At 42.3% G+C, this 24,961-nt stretch overlaps 1 protein-coding gene across 1 annotated transcript; it reads right to left on the minus strand.

Moving 5' to 3' along the window:
* Nucleotides 1-1,415: 1,415 nt before the first annotated feature.
* MATN1 (matrilin 1) lies at nucleotides 1,416-24,409 on the minus strand. Its single transcript, XM_075851145.1, has 8 exons — nucleotides 24,289-24,409; nucleotides 22,315-22,661; nucleotides 20,236-20,458; nucleotides 20,007-20,132; nucleotides 19,508-19,912; nucleotides 18,738-18,890; nucleotides 18,531-18,653; nucleotides 1,416-1,747 (listed from the first exon to the last, which is right to left on the minus strand). Exons 1-8 carry the CDS (start codon nucleotides 24,377-24,379, stop codon nucleotides 1,416-1,418), a joined length of 1,800 nt encoding a protein of 599 aa, XP_075707260.1. The 5' UTR covers nucleotides 24,380-24,409.
* Between the last annotated feature and the right edge of the window lie 552 nt (nucleotides 24,410-24,961).

Here is a 24,961-nt window from a genome sequence, read left to right on the forward strand (position 1 = left end):
ATGTAGCCCGGGAAGGGCAGAGAATTCTTTTCAAAAGTGCATTTCTCCAACTTGGCATACTAGCGATTCTCCCTTAATCGCAGCAGGACTTGATGGACATGACACCGATCTGTCATCGGATCTGGAGAGAAAATCAAAATGTCATCGAGATAGACCACAACACAGACATAGAAGAGAACTTGGAAGATATCATTGACAAATGCTTGGAAGACCTCAGGAGCATTACACAGGCCGAAGGGCATCACCAGGTATTCGTAGTGCGCGTCCCGGGTGTTAAATGCCGTTTTCCACTCATCACCTCTACGGATTCAGATTAAGTTGTAGGCCCCACGCGAGTCTAGTTTAGTGAAGATCTTGGCTTCTCGTATGTGATCAAATAGTTTTGAGATCAGTGGCAAAGGGTATTTGTTTTTGACTGTGATCTGGTTGAGGCCACGGTAGTCAATGCAGGGTCGAAGAGATCTGTCTTTCTTCTTTACAAAGAAGAACCCGGCACAGGCCGGGGAGGAGGATTTTTGTATAAAATCCCTCACCAGATTCTCCTTGATATAGGCCGACATGGACTGAGTCCCTGATAAGGAGAGGGGGTATACCCTGTCCACCGGGCTGTGAAGCATTAGGAACCAGTTCAATCGGGCAGTCATACGCTCAGTGTGGGGGAAGCATCTCGGCCTCCTTCTTACAAAAGACATCCGCAAACTGTGCAAAATGAGTGGGTAATCCTGTCAATGACTGAGACATAGGAGCAGGACAGGCAGCGGTGGAGACATTTGAAGCCCCATTGGAGAACTCCATAATTCCAGTCCAAAATCGGGGTATGAAGCCGGAGCCAAGGCAGACCCATCAACATCGGATTGACGGCTTTGGGCAAGATGAGGAAAGTAATCTGCTCGGTATGAAGAGCTCCCATTTGGAGCCTCAGTTGCTTGGTCTCAGACACGATGGGGTCGGGCAGAGGAAGTCCATTCACCGAGGCAACAGCCAGTGGTGTCTCCAAGGGAATGGTCGGCAACTGGAGTTGATCCACTAGGTCCTATTGGAGGAAGTTTGCCGCGGACAAGGAATCCAGGTAGACAGAGACCCGGTGCGTCTTCTCGTCGGATGCTATGGTCCTGTTGAGAAAGGTCCTGTTGGACTTAAACGTTGCATTTGTGGGTAAAATAAATTCCCAGTTATTTTGGATGTGCTGCCTTGTCTTTCGATTTCTTTGGATTCCATTCATGGGACATTGGATCAGGTTCCGTTAAGGCTTGTACCCATTATATTGCATTTCACTTTGAAACTCCGGAGCTGTGATTACTCTTTTTTTCTGTCAATTTATTATTTAGTCCTTTTCCACCTAGAGTTGTCTCTCCAACCAATCCTAGGCGCTGGAGTCTTTTTGGCTTTTGGGGACACAGATGTACAAAATGGCCTCAGAGGACGCAATACAGACAAAGTCCAGAAGTACTGCTTTGATTCTCTTGGACAAACAGCTTGAGATGGTCTACTTGTATAGGCTCCTCCGGTGGAAGTACTGATGAGGGCAGCAGGGGTTGCTGGAATGTAGGAGACAGCCTAGGAAGTCTTCTGGCCCGGCGAACCACTTGAGACCGTTCCTTGATACTCATGTCAATATGGGTGGCTAGAAAAATGAGGTAATCTAGGGTAGAAGGCAGATCTTGAGTGGCAAGGTCGTCTTTGATATCAGTGGACAAACCCTGCCAGAAGGTAGCCACAAAGGCTTCGTTGTTCCAGGACAGCTCAGCTGCCAGGGTACGGAACTGAATAGCGTACTCGCCCACAGAGGTGTCTCCTTGGCGAAGAGTCAGCAGGGATGCAGCTGCTGAAGAGACTCACCCAGGTTCCTCAAATACTGTGTGGAAAGTCTGTAGAAAACACTATAAGTCACGGATCTCTGGTCCCTGACGTTCCAAGATGGGGTTTGCCCATGCCAGGACCTTGCCAGTAAGAAGAGAGACTATGAACGCAATCCTTGTGCCATCAGAAGGAAATGCTCTGGCAAGTAGACGTAAGTGGATCTGACATTGGTTCAGAAATCCCCTGCAGGTCCTCGCATCTCCGTCGTAGCGAGGAGGTAGTGACATAAAGAATTGGGAATCGGTGCTGGCAGTAGTTGTAATAGGAGGAGCAGCAGGAGCAATAGGAGCAGGTTCCGTGGCTGCAGCTTGCCTATCCAGCTGATGTGCAATTATGTTCACTGCCTGGAGGAGTTGGTCCTGTCGTGACCGGAGATCTAGCATATCCACCTGCATGACTTGTGATGTCGTCATGGTCTTGGTTTGACCAGTGGAGTCCATGGCCTGAGCGTACTGTGGGTGTGTGGACCCACTAGGCCGCACCGCCGTAGCGGAGTAACAGCTGGCCAAACAACAGATTACCAAGTCAATATAAAGTACGATCACAAGTGTACCTGTAATAGTCCAGACAGTAGCAACGGCACAGATGGGACCTTGGTGGTACATGATGTAAAACGTGGCAGATGACACCAGATGTGGTGTAAGTCAGCAGGCATAGTAGACGGCACAAGACGACTCCAACACTAAAGATGTCACAGGAACAAATACAGCACGGGATACAGGATACAGGTAGCAGGGCACGGGAACACAGGGAAAAGGATACGGCTAAGGGACCATTTGCAAGACTAACAGAGGAATACAAACAACGCTCAGGCAAGGGCACGGCCCTTTTTTATAATCCACATGTGCTGGCATCTTCCGGGAGGAAGATGTCGGCAGGATGAAAGGGGTCTGCGGTCTGCAACAGCAGCCGTTACACCTGTATCCCGTGCTGTGTTTGTTCCTGTGGCTCTTCTAGTGTTGAAGGCACTGCTTTTGTCATACACCACGTCTGATATCATCTGCCACGTCTGTTGTAATACACCATGCCTGGTGTCATCTGCCACACCTGGTATCATCCGCCACGTTTGGCGTCATCTACCTTCAAGTTCCATCTTTGCCTAAGCCTCAGTCACTGTCTGGACTATTACAGGTACTCTTGTGCTAGGGGTTTGCATATACTTTGTATACTGTGGTTTGGCCAGCTGCTACTCCGCATAATTATACCCACCCGCTGTCTTTCAGAACCTGAGGAGTGGGGCTTTAAACGAAAATAGAGCCTACAACTCTCCCCAAAGGAGAGAAAAGCCTTCCGGTCCCCTGAGAACCGGTCAGGCAACTTGAGGTGGGGTTCAAGAGGTGAGGTGAGGGGCACTACCATGGTAGCATCAGGCTGGTTGAACCTCTGAGCCAGGGCCTGGACCTGTAGGGAGAGACCCGGCATTTGCTGAACCAGGGTCTCAAGGGGGTCCATAGTGGTGTGAGGGACCAGGGTAGAGTAAGTATATGGGCTTGTTATTATGTAATGACAGGGATAGGGAAACAGACAAGTGAGCCCTAATCTACCCGCCACTCAGTCCCTGCCTACTTGCAACGACCCGCCCTAGGCGACAGGGTACAACTGGGCGACGGTCCCTACACTCAGTAAGTGCACGACAGACAACCAGACAAGAAAACACAGAACAAAGGGAAACGGGGCTGTTGCCCATGGCAACACCGTGAGCAACAAGAGTAGTAAACGAGCCGAGTCAAACCAGGAGAGTATGAGGTGCCAAACGCAGAGCAGGAGAGTAGTGAACAAGCCGAGTCAAACCAGGAGTGTACGAGGTACCAAACGCAGAGCAGAAGAGTAGTCAGTAAGCCAGGGTCAATACGAAGCAGGGACAAGTAGTTCAAGAAGCTGCAGCAGGGCCAGGAAACCAACAGAGAAGAATCACAAGCAAGGAGGAACAGGAAAGGCAGGTATAAATAGACAGAGGGCGGGAGCTAGCTCCGTCTGGCCAGGCTGCGATAGGCTCTCCCACTCCTAAGCCTGCCATCCTGAGTGGTGGAAGATGGAGTCAGTCTCACAGACATAGAAGCAGGTGCAGACTGATTACCTATGGGCGTGGATACAGAAGCTGTGCCTGGCAGATCCTTAACAATAGCATTCATAATCTCTCTCCTTACTGGCAAGGCCCTGGCATGGGCGAACCCCATTTGGGAACGTCAGGGACCAGAGACCCGTGACTTACAGTGTTTACTGCAGACTTTCCGCACAGTATTTGAGGAACCTGGGAGAGTCTCCTCTGCATCTCTGCTGACTCTTCGCCGAGGAGACACCTCCGTGGGCGAGTACGCAATTCGGTTCCATACGCTAACTGCAGAGCTGATCTGGAACAACGAGGCCTTGGTGGCTACCTTCAAGCAGGGACTGTCTTCCGATATTAAAGACGAGCTTGCCGCTTGAGATCTGTCACCTACCCTAGATGATCTCATTCTTCTGGCAACTCGGATTGACATGAGGATCCAGGAACTGTCCTGAGAGGTTCGCCGGGACAGAAGATTCCCGAGACTGGCTCCTACATTCCAGAAACCCCTGCTGCCCTCGTCAGTTATCCCACCAGAAGAACCTATGCAAGTGGACAGTCTCAAGTTGTCAGTTCAGGAGAAACTACACAGACGCATTTCGGAACTCTGTCTGTATTGCGGCTTCGGAGGCCATTCTGTGCGTTTGTGTCCTCAGAAGCCAAAAAACTCTAGTGCCTAGGATTGGTTGTACAAAAAAGAGATCCAGGCAGCACATCCAAAGGAACAAATAGGTTTATTCACCCAATCGACGTTTCAATGCTTTGAGAAAGGCTCTGTGTAGCTGAAATGTCTGACGGGTGAATAAACCTTTTTGTTACTTGGATGTGCTGCCTGGATATCTTCTTTGCACATTGGTAACTAGGATGGTTGGATCCAGTCCTGTTGGGCTCTGCACTCCGTATTTCCGCATCATTCTGGTGCTGTTATTTCCTCTCTGACTTTAGGTGTGGAGATACAACCCTAGGTGGAACGGCGCTAAATAAAAAATTCTCTCCCAAACTACCCATTTCCGTGACTATAGTGTCCAGCGAGAAGACGCACCGGGTCTCTGCCTATCTAGACTCTGGATCCATGGCAAACTTTATACAACAGGACCTATTGGATCATCTCCACTTGCCCACAGTCCCTCTGGAGTCACCTCTGGCTGTTGCCTTGGTGAATGGACTTCTTCTGCCCGATCCTATCATGCCTGAGACCAAGCTACTGAAGCTCCAAGTTGGAGCCCTTCACACTGTACAGATTGCGTTTCTTATCCTGCCTAAAGCTGTAAATCCTGTGTTGCTGGGTCTGCCTTGGCTCCGGCTACATGCCCTGGTCCTTGACTGGAGTTCCGGAGAAATCCTCCAATGGGGCCCCAAATTTCTCCACCGCTGCCTGTTACAGATTCATCCTGTCCAGCTTCCCAGTGGGATTACCCACTCACTATGCTCAGTTTACGGACGTCTTCAGCAAGAAGGAGACTGAGATGCTTCCCCAAAACCGGTCTTATGACTTTCCGATTGAACTGGTCCCAGACGCTTCACCTCCCCATGGACGTGTATATCCTCTCTCCCTGCCAGAGACCCAGTCCATGTCAGCCTACGTCAAGGAGAATATGGGGAGGGGTTTCATACGAAAGTCCTCCTCCCCAGCTGGACCCTGGTTCTTCTTCATAAAAAACAAAGACGGTTCTCTTCAACCCTGCATTGTCTACTGTGGTCTCAACCAGATCACGGTGAAGAATAAATATTCATTGCCACTGATCTTCGAATTATTTGACCGTATACGGGGAGCCAGGATCTTCTCTAAACTAGACTTGCCTGCAACTTGACCCGAATCCGTCGAGGTGACGAGTGGAAGATGGCATTCAACACTCAAGACGGGCACTATGAATACCTGGTGATGCCCTTCGGTCTGTGTAACGCTCCAGCGGTCTTCCAAGAATTTGTGAATGATATCTTCAGAGATCTTCTCTATGTTTGTGTGGTGGTCTCGATGATATTTTGATCTTCTCCCCAGATCCAATGACACATCGGAGGCATGTCCGACAAGTTCTGTTGCGATTAAGGGAGAATCGTCCGTATGCCAATCTGGAGATGTGCATTTTTGAAAAAAATTGGATTGGCCACGTCCTTAGTGCTGAGGTCCATACAGCGTTTTCTGGGATTCGCTAACTTCTACCGGCAGTATATACCAAATTTCTCGTCACTTACGGCTCCCATCTCTACCCTTACCAAGAATGGTATGAACGCCTAGGCTTGGACTCCAGAGGCAGAATCAGCATTTAATAGCCTCAAGAGTGCATTCACTTTAGCCTCAATCATCCAACCTCCTGACGTGTCTCTACAGTTCTCATTGGAGGTGGACGTTTCCTCTTTTGGTGCAGATGAACTTCTGTTCCAGAGAGGCTTTAAAGGAAAGGAGTGGCTATTACTCTAGACATTTTTCTTCTGCAGTGTGCAATTACTCTATTGGGGATCGGGAGACAGTGTATTGTGCTATTATATTTAGTGGTACAGTGTGTGGCACCATGAGAACTTTATCTTCATTTATAGGTGCAGAAATGTTTGAATAGTGGGAAGCTGAAGACATCTGAGCGGCAAACTGGAGAAATTGTTCGCGGCCAGGAGAAGTCATCATAGAGGTCTGGACCGGATGGAGAAGAAAAGAGAAAAAGAAGAACTAGAATCTGAAAATACATCACCAGTGAGTCACTTAATGTAAATGTTTATTCTGCCTCTAATCAGTACTGTAGTCACTATATGAACTGCAGCGAGATAATGGTTGGTATGATTTCTTTTTTTTGGGAAACCGCATATCCTCACCATTAGTCGGGTCATGCTGGGAGCTGTAGTTTTACGCAGTACACACCTATATGGCAGAGGTTACACTAAATTGAGCTGTATTTGTGCTGGTGTTGTATTTATGTGCTGAGCTTTGTTCTGGTGATGTATTCATGTACTGAGCTTTGTTCTGGTGCTGTAAATATGTTCTGAGCTTGGTTCTGGTGCTGTATTTATGTACTGAGTTTTGTTCTGGTGCTGTATTTATGTACTAAGTTTGGTTCTGGTGTTGTATATATATATATACTGGGCTTGGTTCTGGTGCTGTATTTATGTACTGATCAAAAAACGAATGTGCTTGAGGCACAATGAAACCCAAGTTCCCAGCTACTAAATAGGTAAAATTAAAATATAACTTTTAATGATATCAGTTTAAGATGTCCAAAAGAAACAAATAATGTGTACAATGGTTAAAATTTATCCAAGGTAGGCTAGCACAACGAATGGATGAAGTGTACATTGTTGTAACAAGGATAGGTATCTGTGATGACTAAGTGTAAATGCTTCGGTCAGCAGCTGCAGACTGCTGAGCTGCCCGCTGTACCACAGTCGAATTTTGGTATACGTGCTAGCCTGACGATGCTATTAAAAACACAATAGCCCCCCCACATGTTTCGCTTCAGAAGCAGCATCCTCAGGGGATCAAATGGGGCTAATGAACGCGCACTCGAGTTTCCCTTCATTTAAAACGCTCGGGCGTGCAGACAGGTAGGTCCGCCCATGTTTAGAGCCAATGTAAACGCCTGAAACGAGACGAGCCTCCATACAGGAAGATTGGCATAGGAGCTGTCCAATCAGGAGGGTAGAAAGGTGCATCAATCGGTGCATGCAAGGCGCACATGCTCATCACGTCAAAACCAGGACATAGCCGATTCAGTGAACCGTCTCATAAAGAGGTAAGTGTGCATATGTCTGAACACTTAGATTCTACAGCAAGCGTATCAGGCCAGTAGTAGAGTTTAATGGTAGGGAACAGAGTAATAGTTCCCGATTAGAAAAAGTACACTAAGGCTGTTTGGGACCATATATAGGAACGCTGAGAGGAAATTGGTAAGCAGTATCTAATCGTAAGTACATGTTTAGATGCACAGACCTAAAAAGGTAGTCAACCAGTACGCTGTGACAGAGAAACTATGTTGTCTCATAAAAGATAGCTGTATCTGTGCTAATGAACAAATCAGGACATATATATATATATATATATATATATATATATAAATATATGTATATACACTACCATTCAAAAGTTTGTGGAGCCCCATAGGGGGAGCTATATGTTAGGCACTATATACAGGGGACTATATGCAGGGGTGGCCTATATGTGGAGCACTATAGGTGGAGCTATACACTACCATTCAAAAGTTTAGGGTCACTATAAAACTGACCTTCCTTTGAGCTAGTTGAGAATCTGGAGCATTACATTTGTGGGTTCGATTAAACTCTCAAAACGGCTAGAAAAAGAGAGCTTTCATGTGAAACTCAACAGTCTATTCTTGTTCTTAGAAATGAAGGCTATTCCATGCAAGAAGTGCCCATCAAGCCAATCCAACTTGTGGGAGGGCCTACTGGAAGCATGGGGTGAAATTTCTCCCAATTACCTCAGCAAATTAACAGCTAGAATGCCAAAGGTCTGCAATGCTGAAATTGCTGCAAATGGAGCATTCTTTGACGAAAGCAAAGTTTGAAGGAGAAAATTATTATTTGAAATAAAAATCATTATTTCTAACCTTGTCAATGTCTTGACTATATTTTCTAGTCATTTTGCCACTCATTTGATAAATATAAGTTTGAGTTTTCATGGAAAACACAAAATTGTCTGGGTGACCCCAAACTTTTGAATGGTAGTGTATGTGAGGCACTATATACAGGGGTGGGCTATATGTGGAGCACAATTTATGGGGGAGATATATGCAGGGCACGATCCATAGGGGGCTACATGTGGGGCACTATTTTCAGAGGGGGCTACATGTTGTACAAAATAGACAGGGGTGGGCTATATCTACAGGGGGAGCTACATACGGGGTGGGCTATATATGGAGCGCTATAGGGGGAGCTGTATGTGAGGCATTATATACAGGTGTTGGCTATATGTGGAGCACTATAGGGGGAGATATATGTAGGGCACTATCTACAGGGGTGGGCTATATGTTGGACACTATATAAAGGGGTGGGCTATATGTGGAGCACTATCTACAAGGGGGCTACATGTGGAGCACTGTTTTCAGAGGGGGCTATATGTGGGACACTACAGGGGGCTGTATGTGGGGCACTATACACAGGGGCTCTATGTGGGTCACTATTTACAAGGGATCTATGTAGGGCACTATCTACAGGTGGCTCTTTGGGGGGCACTATCAACAGGGGGCACGGTGTGTGTGGGACACAGTGTATGGTGCTATTATAATTAGAGGTACAGTGTATGGCGCTATTATATTTAGGGGCACAGTGTCTGGCATTATGAGAACTTTATCTTTGCTTATAGGTACAGAAATGTTTGAAAAGTAAGAAGCTGAAGACATCTGAGTTGCAAACTGCAGAAATCGGCTGTGGCCGGGAGAAGTCATCATAGAGATCTGGACCAGATAGAGAAGAAAAGAGAAAAAGAACAACTAGAATCTGACGTCACCTGTGAGTCACTTAATGTAAATGTTTATTCTGCCTCTAATCAGCGCTGTAGTTACTATATGATCTGCAGTGAGATGATGGGTGGTATGATTTTTTTTTTGTGAAACAGCATCTCCTAGAATATCCTCACAATTGTTTGGGCCATGCTGGAAGCTGTATACAATTTAATGCAAACCTATATGGTAGGGGTTGCACTAAATTAAGCTGTATTTGTGCTGGGGTTGTATTTATGTTCTGAGCTTTGTTCTGGTACTGTATATATGTATTGAGCTTGTTCTGGTGCTCTATATATGTACTGATGTTGGTTCTGATGCTTTATATATGCAATGAGCTTGGTTCTGGTGCTGTATATATGTACTGAGCTATGCTCTGGTGCTGTATATATGCACTGAGCTATGTTCTGGTGCTGTATATATGTAATGAGCTTTGTTCTGGTGCGGTGTATATGTACTGAGCATTGTTCTGGTGCTGTATATATGTACTGAGCTTTGTTCTGGCACTGTATATATGTACTTATCTTGGTTCTGGTTTTGTATATATGTAATGAGCTTTGTTCTGGTCCTGAATTTATGCACTGAGCTTTGTTCTGGTGCTGTATATCTGTAATGAGCTTTGTTCTGGTGCTGTATATATGTAATGGGCTTGGTTCTGGTGTTGTATATAGAAATATATTGCTTGTAAAATGTACAAATGGCATTACATTAAAAAAAAAGTGGAAAAAAAAAATGGCACCTCATTGATTGGTAGGGAAAACATTCATGGTGAGTGGGAAGGAGATGTCGGGAAAGAGGTTTGGGGTGCACCAACTGAATATTTGAGATAGAGGGAGAAATTCCAACGATACAAATCCACGGCAATGTAATAAAATCTTTGCTTCTTTATTTCAATATTTAAAACATCCACGGCATTACCAAGGAACACAGGTTTCGCTTACGCGTTTCGGATACACGTCCTTAGTCATAGCTATAATTTCTCCCTCTATCCCTGTGTGTGTGTCCTGCTCTGGACTTATCCGTGCCTGATACTGCCATGTGTTAATTGTGGATCGGTGGTTTGGAGGTGAGCTGGCTATTTACCTTGTTGCTGCTAAACTGAATGTTTGCCCCTGGTGCTGGAGAACCTAGCTATGCCTCTGCGGAAACGCTGATTTCGTAACTCCCGACCAGGAAGTCAGGAAGTGGCCGGTAGACAGCGAGAGCAGAAAATGTCAGAATGGGGTTTAGGGGGCCCCGTTCTAGAGATTAGCTGGCATAGAATTCTCTATCAGGCGCCTAATTTCATGAGAGGAGTGCGCCTTTTAATAAATTAGCCGATCTTACTCCTGCCATTTTTATATTAAGACTGGGGTATGAAACTCCAGTCTTAATCGATTTCCCCATAGTCTGCAAGAAAAAATTATTAACTTCATAAACACATTTTATTACTAATGTTGAGTTGTAGCCTGTATTATAGATCAGAGCTATGTTTAGGACTCATACATATGGCACTACCTGTGCCACTGTTTAACACTTCATATGGCACAATATTTTAGAGAAACTCTGCATTAAGCATGACATACGGTATCCAATAGAAAAAAACCTCTGTACACCTCCATATGAAATTGCAGGCATTCGTAGGTAGAGGGTCACCCCATAAAGAGCTATGGGTGATGTATTACGGCTTTCTACAAATTCTGTAGTATGCTCGTGTGGATGAGGCCTTACAGCAGAACGCTGGTTGCTAAAAGAAACAGACAATAAGCTTGTTGACAGACACACAGCTTTGCTAAATCCCTACAATGTAGTCTGAGGGTTAGTTTTTCCTACATGAGAATAATGAGAATGCTATACAGTGGCTAGTGTAAATAGTGTAAAGACTACACTGCCCAGAATACAAATCACCAGAGCAAGATTTTTTTTTTTAGACAAAAGCCAGTAGGGAATACTTGGTGATTTTTACTCTGAGGCATGTAGAATTATAAATACAGCTCTGTATTATAATACAGGTTGTAAGGCCCCATGCACATGACCGCAAAAACATACGGGCTCATAGACTTCTATTGGCCACGGGTACCTTCCCGTTTGCTTACGGGAAGGTGCCCGGGCCGTTGAAAAATATGGAACATGTCCTATTTCAGGCCGTAATTACGGCACGGGCAGGCCCATAGAAGTCTATGGGGCTCCAGTAATTACAAGTGGCTACGTGTGTGCACCCGTAATTACGAGAGTGTTGCTAGGCGTCTTCAGGGGATTTAAATTTTTGAATAAAGAGAAGCAGAGAATACGGATGCCAACAAACTCGTATTTACGGGCAGGGGTCTGTAAATAGGGGTAAATACGGGTTAAAAACGTGTGACATAGGACCCGTATTTACGGCTGGCATTTACAGGAGGGAAAAAATACAGTTGTGTGCATGGGGCCTAATTTAGGATTAGTACTAGATAAATAATGCAGTGTATTTACAACATTACTCAACTTTTTATGTAGATACATTCTCTGTAAAAGAAAAGTCTCTAGGAAGTGAGGGAGAAGTGATTGGCCTAGTAGGAGCACATGTCCTTCTAATTTCTAGTAGTGACTGCTAACAAAGTGACATTTGTTCATATTCATTTTTCACTTACATGGAACAAGAAATATTTAATGATTCTTTGTAAGGGGTGCACATTATTATTATTGGAGATTCAGTATTTGGTATATTTTGTGTAATATGTATATGGAACTCCAATTTATTGACCAGGCACTAAACAGAAGATTTCTTAGGGTAAAATCACACACAGAGTTTAGATGCCGTTTTTTGGTGCAGATTTTTTTAACCAAAGAGAGAAGTGGATCTAGAGGAAAGATAAGGTGTATAGAAAAGACTGATGCATCTCCATACTTTGGTGTCCACTCCTGTGTTTGTCTAAATAAAATTGAGCCAAAAACGGCATCAAAACTGCATCAAAACTCTGTGAGTGGTCCTGGTCTTATGCAAGTTGATACAGCAGCAATGTGAGTCATTCAGCAAGGCTGCCATACATCTACAAGCCTAGTAGAAGTGCCAAATTGCACAGATTTTAGTGCAGATTTCCCTGTGGAAAACAGCCGAGTGTCTAAAAAACCTCAAAACACTATACCCACTTCCCCTGGCGCTCTTGTGGCAACACTTCCCTGGTCCCCTGCCAGACTCTGTACACCCGTCCTTCAGCGATGATGTGTTGTCTCATGCGACCACTGCAGCATGTGATTGGCTGGAGCGGTCATGTGTCGAAACGTCATTGCTGGAGGTCGGGTCTACAGAGACTTGTGGGGACAAGGGAGCATTGCCACGGGTGCACCAGGGGAGGTTTAGTATATTTGCTAGACTTGCGAATTTTGCTGCGGATCTACAGATAATCCACAGCAAAATCCTCAACTATAGTATTTGCTTGTAGATTTCTTCATCCCCATTGAATTTCCCCATTGACGAAAATCCACAACTAATTCGTGCACTTTCCACAGCAGAAATTGACATGCTGTGAATTCAAAGAACCCCGCTGCATGTCAATTTCTGCACGGAAAATTTCTGTAGCACGTAGGTGAAATATGTTTAACTCTCATTCACTTTGCTGCTACTGTATTCCGCTGTAGATTTTCCATCTGCAAAGCCGGATGGAAAATATACAGCAGCCTTAGATCTCTTTCACATGCCAGTATTTTGGCTAGTATTTTGCATTAGTATTTATAAGTCAAAACTAGGAGTGGGAAATAAACATAAAAAATAAAATAAGATTTTGACCTTTTCCGTGTTTTGGTTCAACTCTTGGTTTTGGCTTACAAATACTGAAATAAAATACTGACCAAAATACTGCAGTTTTATAGTCTAGAGGGGTAGTCCAGCTATCAACATTTATCTACCTATCATTAGCGTGCGGGTCCCAGAGCTCAAGACCCATCAGTTTAACATTTAGATTGGTGATAAATATTGATGAATGGAATACCCATTTTTTTATCCCTATTTGCTAATTAGTTATACCCCGACTGCCCACTGGCTTTTGACTAAAAGTGGTTCGGGTCCCCAGTCTACAGTGATGTCTTTTGGCGACGCTGTAGTAAAGGCATATGAGCGCTCTTGGGAGAGTTCATAATCAAAGCAGGGGTTGTAACTTACAGCTCCTGAATGTAGAGCAGCCTCCTGAACACAGCTGAGATCGGAAAAAAATCTGTTAAATTATTTGGCACCGCGGTTCGTGACCGCGACATGATCAAAGGAGACTTCCTTCTTCAATTGCGTCAACGGAAACCCGGTAATGCGTTTAAAGACTGGGGAAACCCTCTTCAGTCAGCCCCTGGTTCCTAGAAAGAACCTTAGGGCTGTCCATTCAGTATGCCTGCTGTTAGGGCACACTGAAAATAAATTATACATTTTACGCAGTAAATTTATTGTACCCAGAAAAAAAAAAAATTGCACATCAATTAAAAAATTATGACTGCTGAAAGGCAAAGAGGCAAAAACTGAAAACTTTAGCTGGTCGTTAAGGTATTTTCAGGCCTGGTCATTAAGGGGTTAAAAAGCCTAAAGGAACCTGACTATATGGTAATAAATTTATCCCACTTTAAAAGAAAGATTTATTTGTACAGTTGTTGAGAACTACGTTTCCTGGGTCAAATGCTTAAAATCCTGAGAGCAAGGACATTGTACAACCCTGGATTTCTGTATGTCTATGACTTTTCTTATGTTATCTCGCAACACAGTTCTTTCAGCAATGTTAAGACAACTCCAAGGACAACTTGTTAAAGGGAGTGCATTACTATGTTTTCAATGACGAGACTGCTAAACACCAAGTAAAGTTATTTTTGTAACTTTTTTATTTTTGACAGTGAAATCTGTTTAACATTTTAAATTAACTCATATTGACAAGCAGAAGGTATGATTCATGAAAACAGAATAGTGAATGTTTAAAATAAAAAAATCAAATATTTATATTATATATACATTTTATATATTATTTTTTTAAACAAGGAAAAGCAAATATTACTTCTAAAACTTAGTATACCCACATTAAAAAATGTCTGTATAAATATAGTTATAAATATATGAATGGAAGAATGGTGTCATCACATCAGAAGTAGTAATGTGATGACACAAATACTGTGCAACATTGCATACTCCTGCTCGAAAGCCTATTCTTTAAGAGAACATATATTAATTTGTGTTGACAATGTAATGCAATATAGAGACTGTTGCACTGCTTATTCTGGAGGCAAAGAGAGTTTTACTTTACAATATGTGTTTAATTGTCACTATTTGGCCTCTTTGTCTCACTTTGCCTCTTGGTTATAGACATATAGACAATTTAAAGCTATATACTTTCCAACCAATACAACATAAGTAAGTCCTAGAATCTTTGGTTGGTGGTAATCTTTGAGCTCTACTTGATATATATGAGTGTCTAGAGTAGTTAATTTTCTTATGTATATATACACACAGTTTAATGTATTACTTATTTTTGTATAAACATATATAAATGTAAAATTATTTGACATACATGTATAGAAATATATCTTATATGTGTAGACTTATATCTATATACATAGTGTGTATATATATAGGTACATATATCTATCTTTATATATATAGAAGTGTATATACATCTGTGTCTAGGCACTTTTGTACATCTAAAACAGAACAGGTGGTATCTGTTTGCCATCTTTCACAGGATTCAGTATGCCCATCATCACAACGGACATAATTGTGACTATATAGGTGGTAAAATCCAATACATCTCGCCAGCAATCCACGTGTTTCATCATCCATGTGACAGTTCAGGGATAGAGGCTTTTTTTTATGTAGGCGAGAAGTGGGGAATGATCTGGAGCCTTAGGATAATAAAGGGTTCGGAAGCCCTGGGATGAATCCTGAACATTAAGGGAGCAAAACGACAGGTGTTCTTCACACAGTGATTTTATTCTCCAGAGCAGTAATTTTCTTGGACACAGCTTCAAGTGAGAAAAGAGTTAAAGAAATGTAGACAGACAATAATTCTCTGCACTTATTACAATACAGCTAATTGCAATCAATCATTCATGCATGCAAATGGACTGTCATGATATAAATTACTGGGAAAAAGATGTTTTTATCAAAATTCTATCGTAAAACCATTCTTACCAACTATCCCAGACTGTTAGGCAATCTTCACACGCTTAACAAAATATGGCTGAAAATACAGAGCTGTTTTCAAGGGAAAACAGCTCTTGATTTTCAGCCGTTTTTTAATCAAAGTAGCGTTTTTTTGCACCGTTTTTTACGGCCGTTTTTGGAGCTGTTTTTCTATTGTAATTAGATTTTTTTTTATCTCTTGGGCATATTTTAGTTTTTTTTGGGATATTGAAATCACCAGTGTCACTCGCACACACAACAACCATCAGGAGGCTAATAGTGAGTAATGTGCTGTTTGGTAATTTTACCCTTTGAATTTTGACAATGTGACTGTTGTGGGCTTTCTACATAGGGTCAGCTTAGGGAGTGGACAACTGTGGAACACCTAATTCTTACAGGGTGTAAAGACAGGACTCTCAGCAGAAGCCTGACAGCGGACCAGTAAATAATTCCGCTCCACTGTAGTCTGGCAGACTGTTTAAAGTGAGAATTCTGCCTGACCACAATGAACTGTGGGGCTGTAACGAGGGGCGTAACTAGGAAAGACTGGGCCCCATAGCAAACTTTGGACTGGGCCCCCCCCCTCCCCTGGGTGTCACACAACCCCCCCCTTGTAGATAGTGCCTTTTTTACAGCCCCCTCTGTAGATAACGCCATACAGCCCCCCCTGTAGATAACGCCATACAGCCCCCCTGTAGATAACGCCATACAGCCCCCCTGTAGATAGCGCCATACAGCCCCCTCTGTAGATAACGCCATAGAGCCCCCTCTGTAGATATCTACAAAGGGGGCTGTATGGCGCTATCTACAGGGGGGGCTGTATGGCGCCATCTACAGAGGGGGCTGTATCGCGCTATCTACAGAGGGGGCTGTATGGCACTATCTACAGGGGGCTGTATGGTGTTATCTACAGGGGGCTGTATGGCGCTATCTACAGAGGGGGCTGTATGGCGTTATCTACAGGGGGGCTGTATGGCGTTATCTACAGGGGGGCAGTATGGCGTTATCTACAGGGGGCTGTATGGTGCTATCTACAGAGGGGGCTGTATGGCGCTATCTACAGAGGGGGCTGTATTGCGCTATCTACAGGGGGGCTGTATGGCGTTATCGACAGGGGGGCTGTATGGCGCTATCTACAGGGGGACTGTATGGCGTTATCTACAGGGGGGCTGTATGGCGCTATCCACAGGGAGACTGTATGGCGTTATCTAAAGGGGGGCTGTATGGCGCTATCCACAGGGGGGCTGTATGGCGTTATCCACAGGGGGGCTGTATGGCGTTATCTACAGAGGGGGCTGTATGGCGCTATCTACAGGGGGGCTGTATGGCGTTATCTACAGAGGGGGTTGTATGGCGCTATCTACAGGTGGGCTGTATGGCGTTATCTACAGAGGGGGCTGTATGGCGCTATCTACAGGGGGCTGTATGGCGTTATCTACAGAGGGTGCTGTATGGCGCTATCTACAGGGGGGCTGTATGGCGTTATCTACAGGGGGCTGTATGGCGCTATCCACAGGGGGTCTGTATTGCATTCCCTACAGGGGGGGGTCTGTAGGGAATGCCATACAGCCCCCCCTGTAGGGAACGCCATACAGCCCCCCCTGTAGGGAACGCTATACAGCCCCCCCTGTAGGGAACGCCATACAGCCCCCTGTAGGGAACGCTATAAAGCTCCCCCCCTGTAGGGAACGCCATACAGCGTCCCCAACCCCCCAAAAAAATGTGACCTACAGTGTGAAAAGACAAAAGACATGTATCCCCTCTCCACAGCATAGGGGATACCTGTGTGATCGCTGGCAGCGATAAGGAGAACGGGGGACTGAAAGTCCCCTGAAGTTCTCCATGACTAACCTCTGACTTCCGGCCTCTGCGCAGCTCAATAAAAATGAAAGGAGCGCTGGTCACGCATGCGCACAAACGCGACCGGCGCTACATTCATTTCTACGGAGCTGCCGACACAGACCCCGGAAGTCCGAGGTTTGTGATGGAGAACTTCAGGGGACTTTCAGTCCCCCGTTCTCCCTATCAATGCCAGCAATCACACATGTATCCCCTATCCTGTGGATAGGGGATACATGTCTTTTGTTTAATGGCAGAGCGGGGAGATACCTCCCTGCTCTGCCATAGTGTTCAGTGGCGTCCCGCTGTAGCAGCCATAGCGGCTGCTAGCAGAGCCTCCGGCCATGGTGGGGGCCCGTGCCGGCGGGCGACGCGGGCCCCCTCATGCCGCGGGCCCCGTAGGAGCCGCTACGGCTGCTATAGCGGTAGTTATGCCACTAGCTGTAACATAGCTGTACCATCCTCTCACTGTCATTGCAGCGCAGAAATAGGGAACCTAGCAAGATCAGCCTGAGACTGCTGGAGCATTAAGAGGTAAGTTACCATTGGATACCAAGTGTTTTGTAAGCCACTAAGAATTTACCATTAACCTCCTTTACTGCCCTAGACCACCAGGAATGTCATCATTGACCCCTCTATTGCCCTAGATCATCAGGGATTTACCCATTTAACCCTTTCTTTTCGTAGACCAATATGGATGTAACCTTTAACCCATTCACTACTGTAGAACAGCAGGCAACTCGCTATTAGCCGCTTAGCTGCTTTACTCCAGGAATGTTACAGTTAATTCCTTTTCCATGCTAGAATCATTGAGTATTATATACCAGTGCATGTTGGTATTATTCGGTAGTTGAATTCTAGTATTATTTGGTAAATTTATGGAGGTGTGATTTAGATACTGCATATTATTCCATGTGAAAATGACCTATAGCTGTTTTACATTGGCACTATATGCTACCATTGTTTAGCACTAATTGAAGGCATTATATGGATACTGAATAATAGAGTAATGTGGCCACTATATGGTAATATTATTTGAATAGTGTAATATTTGTGCACTAATTGGCAGTATAATGTGGCCAATGAATAGAAATAATATTTGGATTTTTTTCTGCGGTATTCTGGTATAAATATCCTGGTAACAAGTTCATATGTATGCTTGTTTATATGTGTAACTTTTGAAATTACAAGAAAAACTTTATAAAAATTAGACCTTTTTCTCTTAAACTGGCCCTAATACTGCCTAAAGTAAGTAATGCTATAACTTTATAAAAAAGGATATTTTTTCTAGTTAATGCTTGAATGAGCTCTTCCACCTTGGTCTGGAACTTGACAATTGCCTCACATTCACAAGGGTTTTCCTCTGAAAGTTTAAAAAGACAATTTGTAATAGATATTTTAGCAATGGCCTATAATCTCAGTTTAAAAGTAGTTGCATGGCTCTTACCAACACAGATCTTCATCTGAAGTTTCTTTCCAATTTCTTTCATTGCCTTGAAATCAGCTGTATAGAAATAGTGCTCATTCACAGGTTCGGAGGCAATCATCCGTAGCTCATCCTCAACAGCATTGCCCACACCGACTGCATACATCTTGTAACCTGTGTAATACATTAAACCTTAATTAAACTTAATGTTTAAGAATAGAAACTTGTGTCAGCACATGCTTACAGATCTGGATTAAATAATTGCAGGCTATGTGTATAAAAAATATTTAGGAATTAATGATATTAAGCCATAATAGGTTTTATCTCAGCATATTCACATCTGTGTCGGAGGCTCCTTTAGAAGTATACAGTATTGTTATTTTTGCTCGGCAGAGAAGCAGAGCATGCAGCGCTATTTTGTCTACCAAAATGACGATGGATATCTGACGGAATGCATTAAAGTCAATGGGTTCAGTCGGGCACCATTTGTTATCGTCATTCGACATATTCGACTCTACCATTTTTTCTATTCTCCTATTCCTTTACGGGAACAGGGTAATGGAAATCGTAAGGTAGATGTGAACTGAGCTTTATTTGTTCAAAGTAAAGATTTCACGATAATAAAAAAATAACAAGGCAAACAAAAGGAAAATAAACAACTTATAAAAGCATCGGGACATGGAAAATCTACTGAATAATCATTCGTTAACAACTAACTTTTTTCCATTCATTACCTCTGTTGGCTATAAAGCTTCTTTAATTAATTATAGAAGGTCATAATATTGTCTTACCCAGTTCCTTGGCCTTCACTGCAGCATCATTGATATAATCCTGGGAACGACCATCAGTGAAGACAATGCCAACTTTAGATACACCTGGTCTTCCCCCATTGGAGATGGTAAAGGTGTTGTCAACTAGATAAGTGAGGGCTTGACCAGTCATGGTTCCTTTCTCCATGTAAGACATCTTTTTTACAGCTGATTTAATTTCCTTCTTATTGTTAAATCTGCCCAAGGGGAACTCCTGCCTTACTGCGCTGGAGTACTGGACTAGACCAACATGGGCCTTGCTCTCACCAACATCCACAGACTCCACAATCTGGTTGATAAATTGTTTGACAAGTTCAAAGTTCTCTGGACGAACACTTTTAGAGCCATCAATTAGGAACACCAGGTCAATAGCTGAGGCACCACAGGCTAAAAAAAAGAATAACAAAATGGCATCATCATTATGATCCCACAAGGAGAAAAAAAATCTGTCACTAATAAGCATGTTTTATTTGCTTCATACCATTGCAGGTCTTTCCATCATCATTTAATGTATATCCATCCCTGCAGGCACAGGTGTAGGAACCTGGTGTGCTAACACAAATTTGCTGACAGTCATGATCTCCAGTGGAGCATAGATCGGCCATTTCTGGGTAAGATAATTGTAAATAAAGATGAGTACACGCTTAAAAAAAATTAAAAAAAATGGACTGTGTCAAATATTTTTAATTTATAAAAGCGCTTTGACCTACCACAGAATGCTTCCTGGAATTTCTTGCTGAGTTTTTCAATCACACTGTAGCTTTCAACATAGTCCACATGTTCATCTAGAGGTTCACTTGCAATCTGACGCAGAGTAGCCATATCAACTCGTCCCACTCCAATGGCAAATAGCTCCAAACCACTTTCTCGTGCCCTAGCAGAAATATCCTTCACACCATCTTGGGGCCGGCCATCAGTCACTACAATGCCTACCTGAAAATAGTAAACATAGGTTTATTTCTGTTAACTGATAAGTTAATGATTTTATTATTATTATTATTATTCTAAAGGCTTTCAGTTACTCACAATTTAGTTAGGCTTTACAAGTTTATCCTATCATCAAATATCCCAGTCACACACTCAATTGTCACTAAGTTTCTTTCTTTCTTTCTTTCTTTCTTTCTTTCTTTCTTTCTTTCTTTCTTTCTTTCTTTCTTTCTTTCTTTCTTTCTTTCTTTCTTTCTTTCTTTCTTTCTTTCTTTCTTTCTTTCTTTCCTTCCTTCCCTCCTTCCTTCCTTCCTTCCTTTCCCTATACATACTGTATCTTTTATAAGTGCTTGTTGTTGAAGACTTCCTATCATGTTTATACCATCTACAAAGAGCATATTACTATTACTTTGTATTCTGTTCTTGCACTAGCCTTATATTACCAATAACTTGCCTTATACTTTCTGATAAAACTAAGGTGTATAAATGACATTTATTTTAACCATTATGCATCAATAACAGCTATAGTTCGACAAAGGTTTGTGTGTTCCCGAATCCAGTTATACTACACCTTTGAGGGGCCCACTCACCATCCCTTTACAGTTCTAGCAGATAACACCTCTGACAGGTCTCTGTTTAACTTTATCAAAGCTACATTCCTCAACTGACTGTTCTACAGGTAGGGAGATATGACTCTTAATAAAATACAAAGAAGCATACAAGGCATTTTACTACTTGGTTAAGTAATGTAAAAGTGTCATAAAGGTCCACGGGAAATATTTCTTACATTTGTTATTATTATTACTACGTCAAAACACCAGCGGCATTGATTTGAATAATGTCAGAGTCCTAGCATTAGGAGCAAGAGGAGGTTAATTTTGTCCTGGAAGTTAATCTAAATCCTGAGTCTGTTAGTGTTGCATGTTTACAGTTACAATGCAGGTATGAAAATAAGAAATTTGACCATGAGGCAAGCATTATTTCAAACTCTGAAGGAGCCTTCAAAAACTATCCATTACGTTAATTTTAGTATCTTTACTGGGAACCTGTCCTCAAGATTATGGTTGCCTACCTGCAGGAGGCATGATTTAATGGCAGATCCCACAATCATAATGAGCTATGTTTAATGCTAAAGTGCTGCTGAATTTGAAAGAAAATAGCTTTAAAAATGGGTCGCGGCAAGTGTTATGTGCCAGGTTTCCGGGAGAAGTGTCCCCCTAATCCGCTCCGCTCCAACTTTCCCATCTGGCTCCCTGTGATTGACAGGTGTCTTCCTACACAGAAATATGGAGAGACATGTCAATCATAGTGATCCGGGCAGGGGAAGCTGGAGGGGAGCTTCCCTTTTGATACGTTTTCCCAAGCAAATAACCTTGGCAGCAGCCCAGTACTTTAGCTATTTTTTCTAGTTCTTTAGAGTTAAACAAAGCTCATTATGATCATGGGAACTGTCATATATACAGATATGCTTGATCTGTATATAATATGTGTACATTTAGGGTTTCTTTATTGGCCTTGATGTGGACCTCCACTTAGAAACTCCCTTTCTTGTGAGAACCTTTAATAAAACTATATTTGGACCTTATATTTGACTCTATTTTATTTGCTTAATTTAATAAAAATGGAAGTTAAAAAAGATGTTGTATATACTATAAGCTTAAACTATAGGTGCATGTAAATATAGACATAATCATAGTGTTATAGTTCCTAAATTAGATTATAAATGACATGTACTCTCTAGTTTAATTGATATTTGCATGTATAAGTAACATGTATTATTGATTATTATATATTAATGATTCTACATCAATATATTTAACAACTGGTAAAAATATCATACTTCATATATAGACGCTGCTCACCTTCTTTACACCTGCAGATTTGAGCCTTGCTCCCTCTCCCTCAGTGAAGGCGTGATTGATGGCATATTGAATAGCAAGGCCTGTCATTGTTCCAGTAGACAGAGGCTGGACCTTTTTGACTGCCTGAAGTAGAGCAGCCTTAGTCTTGTGGGTTTTGAGGGAGAACTCATTCTTGACAGAGCTGGCATAATTCAGAACACCGACTCTTGTGTTATTTATACCAACATCCAAAGATTCAATGACCTGAGACAAGAAAACCTTGACCTGTTCGAATTCAGAGGGTCGTACACTACGAGAACTGTCCACGATGAATACCAAGTCAGTGGGATTTGTCCTGCAATTGGGGCCTTTTTGGAGAGAAATTAAAAATCAATACAAGTCTATGTAAGAGCAGTCTGCACATATAACATGTATTCATGTGTTGCTAATAGTATTCTGCATTGACCCTATACTCCGCAATCAACAAGCCACAACATTCAACCAAAGATTTACTTGCCTGTCTTTTATAAGTCACAATTTTCTAATTGTTTTACTTCAGCATAATAAGTAATGTAATTTTCAGCATGATGCATTAGAACAGATGGCTAGATCTGTGGAATAAGCATTTTGACAGAGAGACGTTGTCAGTAATATAATCCTATTTTTATGTTTAGAGTCTCAAAGCCAAAACGATGTGGGCTTGACTGGCGAGTGGAATCTTCTAATTTATTACAACAGCATTATTCTGATTTGAATAGCTGATCCATATGTTATAGAAATGTTTCTAAGTATTTTATACTTGGTATAAACTTTGTCTTGTAGATGTTAACACTGATACAGTGATATATTTTGGAAAGCATGATTTGGAACATGAAAGCCTGATCTCCGTTATTGGCACCTGGTCCAGAAACCTGGCAGATTTTCTTAAAAGCTTCCTAACTAAAAAAAAATATGAACAGACTCCAATTTTTTAAAGGTTCCTTCAAGTTTTTCCTTGGTTTTATGCATTAGTCTTAACACCCTACTGAATTAACATTCACATGTAAACATTATTTATAGCTGAAAACCTAAACAATTACAACAAATGCTTATAGCACCCGTAGGCTTCTGTATTATAGTTAGACTTATTTTTATACTTATTTGTTGTATTATATTCATTGCTATGAGAATGGTAGAAGCTGTCAGTTTTACTTAATAACTGACCATACTTAAAATACGAGTGCCATGACATAGGGTACTATTAAACGTGCTAGGATTCAGGATCATGGCAGCAAGCTGAAACTTTGCTCGGAGTGAAGAAAAGCCTAGCCACGACTCCCAAAAATTCATAATGTGATACTAATAAATACATTATATATTTTCATTTCAGCTAAGGTAAGCCAGATTTAAAAAAGAATGATACATTTTCAGTTTTTCAACTTTCCCTTACTATAGTAAATAAGATTTACTAATCATTTCTGGATATCACCTTCATAATAATCTGTTATAACTTCATGTTGCACAAACTTTTAAGTGAAGAAGAAACCATATATATGAATTTATTAATATTTAACAAATTAAACTTTTGCAGCATGATTATGGGTACTGTCTTGAGTTCCAGTTATATTACTAAGCGTGTGGAGCCACTTATGGGGTTAAGTTGGACAGCTCTGATATGCAGATTTTTGTTTAGTTTATCATTCATCAGTTTTTAGCCAATATTTATTATTACGTTTATAGCTAAAAAAAAAATAGTTAAATTAATAGGTTAGCCCTCGTTGTCCCCCGCTCATGTACAACTGATATACATCAGTTATGGCTATCGTCAGTTTCATCTTCTGACGTTTTGACTAGTTTTATTTACATAGTTCAACAATATCAATATTTTATTACTGCAATATAATTACTGATATTCTTCAAAGTGTGTATTAATATGAACATTACAAACTTTTGTTTTAGAATATGTTTATGTTTATTGCTATATTGTAGGTTTGCTCATAAGTAAAAAGCACTCACCTCTTAGCTGTTGTGGAGCTGCTCCCACTGCAACATAGCTATAGCAGTTGAAGACTAGGAGAGTGGAAAGTAGACACAGAGAGGTCTTCATGATGTCTGGAGTGGAGTCAGAAAGCAGAGTGAGAATGATGGAATGGGTAATTTGTGTTCAAGGTATCCTACCTACACACCTCCAGGTGAACCTCCCAGTTAAGTGACAGAAAGAGGGTTGGGATGGGTGGAGATTGGCACAAGAGAGGTATATATAGGGGGAAAGGATCAATGGAAGTAAAGTTGCCCTTTTTATAATATTGGCTTTCAAAACATTCCAGTTAACTTTTTTTTTTACGGGATAAGAAGTTTTATATAACAGGATATTAAATATAAGATAAAGTATTCAAACAGCATTATGTCTAGCATTGGTGGACATGTAACAGTGTAAAACGAATAGTGGTGGCTGTTCATCGGTCCAGTGCTGAACCTTTGGACTGAACAGCTGAGCTAGTTAGGGCACCCAGGGGACCCGCTGGTATTTACTAGTCTATGATTTGTAAGAGCAGATATGAAATGTCTGTATGTTTTAACCAGTGGTTCTGCTACTCTTGGGTTAACAGGTAAAAGCTATCTAAATGAGATCCTTTCAGTGTGACTTATAAAAGAAGGCCTGTATCTGTAGAGAAGACATAAAGGTCTC

The sequence above is a fragment of the Rhinoderma darwinii genome, chromosome 2 (genome assembly GCF_050947455.1).
Source record: "Rhinoderma darwinii isolate aRhiDar2 chromosome 2, aRhiDar2.hap1, whole genome shotgun sequence".
NCBI classification, from domain to species: Eukaryota; Metazoa; Chordata; class Amphibia; order Anura; family Rhinodermatidae; genus Rhinoderma; species Rhinoderma darwinii.

Bases quoted from the DNA above. Each gene is read 5' to 3' on its own strand.
- MATN1 (XM_075851145.1), bottom strand. From the start codon at position 24,379: ATGAAGACCTCTCTGTGTCTACTTTCCACTCTCCTAGTCTTCAACTGC. The intron at 20,459-22,314 runs GTGAGCAGCGTC...TACTATTTTCAG, and splicing joins AATCTGCAGGTGTAAAGAAG to GTAGGCATTGTAGTGACTGA. The intron at 20,133-20,235 runs GTAGGTCAAAGC...TATCTTACCCAG, and splicing joins ATTCCAGGAAGCATTCTGTG to AAATGGCCGATCTATGCTCC.